General features: G+C 31.9%; 1 protein-coding gene across 1 annotated transcript; it reads right to left on the minus strand.

Annotated features, from left to right (window-relative positions):
• Positions 1 to 6,509: 6,509 nt before the first annotated feature.
• Positions 6,510 to 7,316, minus strand: LOC130801044 (uncharacterized). Its single transcript, XM_057664804.1, has 3 exons — positions 7,244 to 7,316; positions 6,936 to 7,002; positions 6,510 to 6,831 (listed from the first exon to the last, which is right to left on the minus strand). The coding sequence occupies exons 1-3, from the start codon at positions 7,314 to 7,316 to the stop codon at positions 6,510 to 6,512; spliced, it is 462 nt and encodes a 153-aa protein (XP_057520787.1).
• Positions 7,317 to 9,774: the final 2,458 nt, after the last annotated feature.

The following is a 9,774-nucleotide window of genomic DNA, read 5'->3' on the forward strand; positions in this document are numbered from 1 at the left end:
TATAAATTTTTTTATTTGTTGTTGATTTGAAAATGTATGTCATATATAGTGATCTTCATAATGAGGTTGTTTGTTCATGAATTTGTTGTTGATTTTAAAATGTATGTCATCTATAGTGGTAATATATTTATGAATGTGATGGTGATGTTGATTTTGTATGTATTGTTGTAGAAATGGATTCATTTCGTGTGACTGTTGTATGCTTTTGGAATGGTTCAACTCGATCAACTAGTAACAATGTTAAGTATGTTGGGGGAAGACGTAAACTGTTTTCATGCAACTCATACATGGATTTGAATGAATTTAAACATTTTATATGCTCTAAGATTGGCATTGACACTACAAGAAGTACTGTTAATTTAAGTTTTAAGTACAATCTTAGTGGAGATTTGTTAGCTTTTCCGGTTAAGGATGAGGAGGCTATAGATGCAATGTGGGAGTATTTAAGGTCTACCCCTAGTTATTGTTGAATTGCAGCAGAGATGGATCCAGCAGCTCCAGGCCCTCTCGACCCTAGTGTCCTTACGATGCAGGCGAATCATAGGAGCAATTTTCTATGGGATGTACATGTTATTGAACTTACTCCTTTTGAATATATTACTTCATAATACTTTAACTTGAAGCTAACATAATATTTGGATTTAGGTGTCCGACACCGACGATGACGCACTTTGTAAGTATTCTTCAACATTGATTATTATCCATACAACTTACACGTTATACATTTCATTAATACTTAAGTCTTACTGCAGGCACAAGGCATTGCATTAGTCATCAGCTCCTCCCAAGAGGAGCCCGTACGAGAGATTGCCCAAGGCATACTCCTAGGCACGCAGTTTCAACACTTCATTTCGAAAGTGACTGCGCCCCACACCACTACGTACGAGTACGAGTCATCTCCTCATCACCCCGACGTTCATCTTGAGGAGGTTGACTTAATTTGACCGGACTACGATGTCGGGTCCTCACAGGGTGCCACATCATCACATTATCAATCACCTCCCCTACCCGAGCGTCATGCGAGGGCCTCTTACTATCGTAGGTGGCGTCGTAAACCGTCACAGTTAGACATGGTACAGGAGGAGGATTAGCATTAGAATACTGTTTGTATATATTGAACATTTGTACATACTTAATATTTGTAACATTTGGTCTTTTGTGTATAAATTGTAATATATATGTAGATGTATATATTTTTATCGTATATATATATCATTCATGTTCAACGAATACATATCAAATTACATAGTTCATTCGTTAACTTAAACCACCGATGCAAACTAAGATTGCTTCTTAAACTTTCTCATAATCCTTTCGGTCTCTTCTTTCCTATGTGTCATATCATCTATTTGTCTCTTGAGATTACAATCCTCATCTTTAAGCTCTTGTTTTTCTTTTTCAAGCCGTATTATTAGGTGTCTCTGCCATTTGGTACCCTCCGGATCAATCCATCTAAAGTATGTGCATCCTAATCCTTCAACCAAGTAGAAAGGACAAGCAACAAAATCACGCCCAGGATCGAAGTCGCTCCAATCTGTATTAATCTCAACTTCATAACCACAATCACAAAGCTCTTCAATACAATGCTCCTTTGACATCTACATAATACATATAATATAGTAACGTAAGTGAACTTTCAAAAAAAGTATTAACATTTATAAATTGAGAGTATAACTAACATAATAACTTATGTTACCTTCAAAAATTGATTGAAAAGAAGAAGAATGATGTAGAATGGATATAATGAAGTATGAGAAATGATGGAGCTATTTATAAAGCATCATTACAACGGATATTTTCAAGTTCCTAACGGCTATTTTTCTAATTAACAACGGCTACTTTAGTTCATAAAAAAAATTAAGGCCAAAGTCGCTGTTAGTAACAGCGACTTTGGCCTTTTAATTTTTTTTTTCCTCTTTCGCTGTTAGTAACAGCAATTTTACCCGAGGCTTGGCTTGGATGTACGGAAGCTTATTTTGGAAAATAAGTTTTCACGAAGCTTATTTTGGGAATTAAGTTGTTAAATAATCTTATTTTTTCAAATTTTCTTTAAATTCTAGGTAAGCCTCGATTTTTTGGTCGTTTTTGGGTTTGGGCTTTGGTTTCTTTAGTTCATGCGTGATGGGATTTTTAGATATAAGCTCGATTGGGTTCCAGGGTTTGGGTTTCTTGGGTTTGGATTTTGTGGTTCGAGTTTTTCGGTATCTAGAATCATGGAAAGTTTTGGTTTTTTAAGTCGGATTTGGGATTCAAGTTGGCTTTTAGGTTTAATACAAATGGGGTTTCGAAATTGTTCTTGGTTTTAATTTTTTTGGGTACTTTTCAGATTTTTCTTCATTGTCTTTGTCTCCTATACTTCTCGCCCTTGTGACCTCACGCTGAATGGTGACATTTACAGGAGTTAGTGGAATTATTTGATATAGAGTAGTAGTAATGTAGTTCAAGAAAGTGGTCAATAAGATCGTTATCAATGCATTCGATGATCTAAGCAATCACCTTTTTATAATCTTATCTTGAACCCACTGTGGATCTCCAGTGTCGGAGGGATGACAAAGATATGATTGAGCCTTACGCGATCAGAAATTTCTGTTTGCATTTATTTACACCAGCTGTAACACCCTCATAATTTGAACCAATTTAAAAACACATTTTAAAGGAAAACATAAACCAAATCCTATTTACGGGAGCGTTACCACAACATCTATTTTTGATAAGAAATAAATGTAAGGCTAAACAATTATAAAATAATTTAATAAAAGTTAACAACTAAACAATTCTTACAACTGAAAGTGAAGTTTTATCTAAGACATGACTACTACTAAACTAATTTCTAGGTGAACCTCACTGCATGATTCCCACACGATCAATAACTTACTAAAATGATAATGCAAGAATGACAAGGAAAAAACTCCCAATAAGAAAATTGAGTAATCTCAACTCCATCCAGTAAAACAGTTAAGTTTAAAAATAATTTTAGAAAATAAAATATAATTGAGTTGAAAATAATTTTAGAAAATAATCTATAGTTGAGTAAAAAATGAATCTGTGTAAATAATATAAATTCACATAAACCAATTAATTTATTTGATATTTGATAATGTCAAACACACATTCAATTATTAATTTGAGGGAACGAGAACAACTTTAGGCTGGCGCTTTACCCCTATACCCACCTGATTAAGAGGTTGTCACCCCAAATAATTCAAGGCCACCAGAGTTATCTTAGGTAACCCTAGTGTGAACATCCCTCATACTTGGATCACAACAAATAGAAGGAAGATCAAAAATCGTATCAAGTATCATAAATAAAAATACCTGTCGGCAGCTATACTAACCAAATAGGGCAACCTTTTTATTACCTTGTACTTGGATCACAATAAATATAAAAATTTCATTGACCTCATGTTTCACTTTACATGATTTGATATATTTTAATAATAAGTCATGACCACACAAACACAAAATCCAATATACATTATATATGTTATTTTATGATCATAAAGTTTTTCAATAAAAAAATTTATCTTAAGAATATCCAACAGAAATCTCATTTGCCAAATCACCATATTAACATCAAATGGTGGCAACAACAATTATTATGACAAATATATTTTTTTCCAGTTTCAACTGCATTTTTTTAAACTTTATCATTAAAATAATAATATAAATTTTCATCAAAATATTAATGTTATAAATTAAACATGTAACAAATAGTAGTAAATATAGTTTGAGAATTAAATATATAAAGTATAATATCATAAAAAATCACGCATCCCATTTAAACACATAAATTATCACTTAGCACATAATACTAATAAGAGAGCCATAATTTTAGACATTGTAAATTACCTTGTGAAACGAGCCTAGAATATAAATGTACGCTCCTGTCAACCTTCATTTACGAACTTGACGTCTAAAGTATAATTGTTGTTTGTAATTTGTAGATAAAAAATGTCTAAAAATGGAAAAAATACTATAAAGGAGAAAAAGAAAATGGATGTAAAGAAAAAAAAATGGTTAACCAGAGAAAAAACTTAGGAGAAGATAGAAAATTGAGAGTGGTGAAAGAATTAAAGTGTAAAAATTGTTTAATTTATAGTTGTAAAATAAGATAGTTAAATAGAATTAAAGAGGAAGAGTGGGAAATGATGGAGGAATAAGGAAGTTATTTTAAGGTAGTTGTATGAGGAAGTATTAAATTTTGAGTTAATCTTATAAATTGATTTTCACATTTACTTAATTAAAATTAAATTTTTTGCTTTTACTAATTTATTTATTTATTTAATTTTTTATTTATTTTGTTTAAAATTATTTTTTTTTTAAACTTGTAACTTAGTTTTTTTGACAAATTTATTTGTTTTTTTCATTATTTATTTTAAACGTGAAACTTAGTTTTTTTAACAACTTTTTTTAATTTAATTTTCTGAATTTTACATTATTAATTATTTATTTTTATTTTTTTATTTATTTTTATTTTTTTATTTTTTTTGAAAATATTTCAGATATTACACCATGTGGTGAAATTTTCATAATTTATTTTTTCAGTTATTGTTGGCCATGTATTCATTTTTGGATGAAACTTTTGTAAAAGTTGGATCATTTGTGCCATGGAATTCATGATTTCTTTTTGTTTGGTTCTTGAATCTGATTTTTTTTATACAACCAATAAATGCCCGATTATAGGTCGCCGAAAAACATTATAGACTCTGATACCATGAAGAAATTAATAATGCGAAATAAAAATTAGAGATTAGGGTTTTGAATTTTAAATACTTTATTTGTATTGAATAATAATGAGAGGTAGTAGCTCTATTTATACAAGTAATAAGGACTAAATACGAAAATATCAATAACAAAATATTAAGCTCAACCTACATAATAGGAAAACATAAAAAAAAAAAAAAAAAAAAAAAAAAAAAAAAAAACTTAGTTTAATCATAATATCTCTCTCTTCAAACTCCCAACTTATAACGTTGCCATCCCGTTCGGATCGCCCAAGTGTTATATAATTTTGGACGAATACACATGGGAGATCTAATCCTAAGGCAACCTTCGACCTAAGACATTGTTTGTCCTATTCGGGCTGTCATAGTTAAAGTATGCGTACCCCCATGGCGGCTTTTATTAAAACCCTGGATATAGGAACGAATGATAAATAATAATGATTATGTTGGAATAATCTTTCAAAGCCTTGGATTACAAATCAGTTATACACTCCACTTGACTTATTGACTAAAAACGAATTTTAGGTCTTTAAGACTTAGAACCCTGCTGCGTTAGTTCTTACAATAACAATAACCAAGCATGTTGATATTTTCTTCTAAGTTATTCAATTCAATCAACTTAAACCATATTTATATAACCACATTTTATTCCAAAATTATAGGAACACTTAAAACTAGCTTATCCTACGTTGCAGATACATTTGACATGACATCCAAAATAATAGGAAAACCATTTCTTATAATTAGCAAAGCCTATAATTTGAACAAATAAACTTATCCACTAAGTAAATCACTTATTTTAATTTAAACATAAAGCCGTGTGATAGTACTTGATTTAATTTGTTAATCTTTAAACCACAAGGCTTAAGTCAATGTTTAGACTAAACATATTTTAACTTATATTATTCTTAATATGATTTTGGACAATTTAATCAACTAATATAATTACTTAATTTATTGATTAATTTAATATGCGTTTTGAATAACATCATTTAAAGAAATTGAGTCTTCAATTTCCCCCTTGAGGAAAGTAAAATCATATTTTCCTAAATCATATTAATAAGTGAAAATAATTTAAAACATGATAAGAACAAATACTTAACCGTTTATAAACCATGTGATTTCACTACAAAGCATAATACAAAAAGAATTTCAAAACTTTGGAATCTGTCTCAAAATAGAATAGTGATAATCATATATCAATACCAATAAGTATATATCCACCAATAATAGCACATGCAATAGTTTACTCATCAATCGTAAATAGAGTAACCAACCAACTTTCGTGCAAAGTTATCCAATGGAAAGTTATCAAAGAAATAACATGTAAATGATCATTATGAACATAACATAGCTAGAATAATTAATCACAACTAAGCATGTGAATATAAGCATGTGAATATAAGCATATGAATTAACCATATAAACTAATTTTAAAACATGTGTATGCAAAATCATGTATGGCATGAATATGAACAAGGTCTAATTATTCTAAGCATAAACATAATATAGTATATGCAAAGCAAAAATTAAAGTTATTACAAACCAAAATATAAATATCTCCCTCTTTTTACTTTCATCAAAAAGTAAACAAGGAGCACAATGTTTGGGATGTTGTTAATCAAAAACTAAAGTTCTGTTTGCCGAAAATAAAAGCTGTTCATCAAAACAATAACATAAAATTCACTTCCTGAACCTGGTCTTCCTATTCATGTAAGCCTTGGGTTTGCCAGGGAAAGGAGTAGTCACTTGAGTCTGGGGGGTTATCTCAACAGGTGGTGGAATTTAAGCAATGTGGGGAACAACCTCATCTTCTTTCGTTTCCTCCTCCTCCTCATCATCATCTTCTTCTTCTTCTTCTTCTTTTTCTTCTTCTTGATCTACCTCTTCTTCTTTGGTCACCTTTTCTCCCTTTTCATCCGCCTTCTCCTCCACCACCTCCTCTTCTTCTACCACTTCCTCCACTACCATCCCTTTTATTTCTTTCATAAAAAGAGTCCAACATAAAAGTAATGATGGAAACTTTGTCATGAAGCTCAAGTAGGGAAATTTTAATGTCACCGACCTCAAAGTCAAGGGACTCGAGGCAAGAATGGGTAGTCTGGTCCTTCTTTAAGGTTCAAGACAAGAAATTTTCTTCCCATGGATCTTTTGAAGATCATCTTTTTTAGAAGCTACCAAGTTTGACTATAACTTATACTTGCCATTTACCTTAAAAATTCTATGGGAGGAAGAATGTTATTGGAAACGGACTGAGGTCCTATGCAATCTACTTCCTCTAAATCAAAAAGTAAATTGAAATTGTCAAAGACCAATATTAAAAGGTTGGCATAAGGAAGGAAAAATATTTCAAAAAGGGGAACTACAAAAACGCATGTTGGAAAGAATGAGAGAGGCATAATCAATAGTTTTCACAGTTGTAACATTCTACATGAGGATCAAGTGAGCATCAGAAACAAGCTCATAAGAAGAATTATGAGAATAAACTACTTTGACGAGAAGAGTGTGTAGCAACTTACCACATAAACTTAAGCCATTGTGAGTGAGTTTCCGAGTTGGAGAATAATCAGAATGAGAGGCAAGTACAAACATGTCCTTACCGTTTTGAAAAGCAGTAGAATTAAGGGTGGAATCATCAACATCATTCGAGAATTCGAACAATTCATTGATTAGGGTTCTAGAGATTACAATCTCTTGGCCATTGACAAAACTCTTTAGGCCGAAAACCCACCAATTGTAGTAAAAGAAATATTACAATAAAAGATCTTAGCAGGAATAGGATAGGTTTTTGAACCTGAATCAAACAACATCCCTAGAGTAGTTTGAATGAAGTAAGTATTAAATTTAGTATTAGAATATTTTTAAAATTTGAAAAAAATTTAAGCCGAAAAATATTTGTCTCATATATGAATAATTGCACCCATACAGTCGTTCCACACAAAATTTTGTGAATAATTGTTACATTAGATAGAGTAGTTTAAACTGGTCAATTTACTCAACAAATAATACAATACTGGTTAATCTCTTTGAATTTGTATTTTATTTTTAACTCATGCATTAAAACATAGTTAAAGGAGATCTTGTTTGATTCGTCTCAACATAAAATTTATTAGTTTTTATAATTTTTAATTAAGAAAATTACTAAAAACTACCTATTCTATAGCACCCTTCTTAAAAAACTATCTATTCTAATTTTTTTTGCAGAAAACTACCTTAAATGAATAAACGTTTGCAAAAGACTACCTTATGACGAAATCAGTTAGTTGACCGTTAGTTCAATGGTTGACTTTACACATGAATTGCACGTGACTTCATTTAAATCGTTGAAATTGTTCTGTTGGCGTCATACTTTCTTTTCCCTCCACTCTTAGTTGATGATTGCTCTTACAGATCATCACAGACATCCATCAACACTCAATCAAAACTTGAATGGAGCAATAATCATCTCATCTAATCAACTGGTAAGTTCTGTAATTGCTATTTATTTCATTAATCTACCCCCAAATTCGAATTTCTTTCATATATGCTCTGAATCAGTAGTTGAATGTTTGGGTTTATTTCATTAATCTACTCCCCATTCTCGATCCTCTATTGTCTTCTCTTGTTTATCCTTTTTTTTCGTTTGAGATTTTGAAGCATTCCTTCTAATATCTGTATGTGTTGTGCTGCAATTTCATAACCGTAGAACTTTTGCACATTATTATTCTACATACGAGATGATGAAGCCAGTGAACATTTGTTTATACTTCATGGGTTTTTTGTTACGAAAAACTGCAAAACTGAATATAGACATTTAGGACTTAGCTTGCACCCAAATGTAGACAATGTTTGTTATTTTGAAATGGCTTATTGGATTAGAAATAAGCTAGGATATGCTGATATTGGTAGAATTTGGTACAAGAGGCATGGCTACACTATGTTTGCAGGTAAGGCTAAAATCAAGGATGACAAGAGCATCCTAGATTTCCTTCAAAGCCTTGAACCTGATGGTTGGTACCATTTTTATGTTGTTCATGGAGGTGATGATAGAGGTGAAGAAATCAGTAAGAAAAAAGATAAAAAGAAAATGCCTAAAAAAGATGTGGCAAATGACATAGATATTGATGATGATGTGTGCATATTGGGTGATGACTTGGGCATAGATAAGGGTGAAGTGGGAGAAAAGGTTGGTGGTGATGTGGAGATTCCAAGTGGTCCTTTGAAAATGGGACCAACACTGAAGGACAAGGTTGTAAATGTGTCATTACACTCAAACCCTAGATTTAAAACGCAGACAACTACCTAAACCCTACATCAATGCTTTGAACACCTTCCATAAACACCAAATACCCAAACAACAAGTGCACAGTCTTCACAAAACAGTGACAACAGAGCTGGTTCTGGTAGTGAGTCGGAGGATGATGATGATGCTGATTTGTTTGCAGTGAATGTAGATTTTGGTTTGGATGATGTAGGGTTAGGTGATGAAGAAGTTAGGCGGACTATGGATGAGGAGGTCAATGAGGAAAGCAATAGGGATGTCTACTATAATGAAGGTGATGATGAAGTATGCGGTGATGATGAAGAGACTTTGAAGGACTGTTAGGAGGGGGAAACATCATATCTAACCTTCAATACTGAGGTTGACTTCAAAGGTAAAATTAAGTTGTCCCTTGGCTTGAAATTCTCTTCCAATTCTGTTTTTAGAAAAGCTTTAAGGTATCATGCGATTGAAAGTGGATATAACTATTATTACTTGCACAATGGTAGTACTAGGGTGACTGTGTATTGCTATAATAGATGTGATTGTAAGAAAGAAAGAGCAACATCCCCTCCTATAACTCAAAGCTCAACACCAATGGTGCCAACACCTACTGCAAGCTCTGTTACCCCTGCAAACACTACTGCCACCTCATTTCAATCAAAGGGAGGTAGAAAGAAATCTTGGGCGTATGGATGCAACAAGAAAGGAGCAAAAGGTGCAGCCCTAAGGGTGATTTCAACCTAAGGATCTTCAAGTTCTCAAAATCAAAGTAGAAAAATGTAGTTTTAATGTATGTAATGAAGAATT

The sequence above is a fragment of the Amaranthus tricolor genome, chromosome 15 (assembly GCF_026212465.1).
Source record: "Amaranthus tricolor cultivar Red isolate AtriRed21 chromosome 15, ASM2621246v1, whole genome shotgun sequence".
Classification (NCBI taxonomy): Eukaryota; Viridiplantae; Streptophyta; class Magnoliopsida; order Caryophyllales; family Amaranthaceae; genus Amaranthus; species Amaranthus tricolor.

Coding starts and splice junctions, on each gene's coding strand:
- LOC130801044 (XM_057664804.1), bottom strand. CDS start 7,316: ATGTTTGTACTTGCCTCTCATTCTGATTATTCTCCAACTCGGAAACTC. Junction 7,003..7,243: donor CAATGGCTTAAGTTTATGTG/GTAAGTTGCTAC, acceptor TTTTTGATTTAG/AGGAAGTAGATTGCATAGGA. Junction 6,832..6,935: donor CCTCCCATAGAATTTTTAAG/GTAAATGGCAAG, acceptor ACCTTAAAGAAG/GACCAGACTACCCATTCTTG.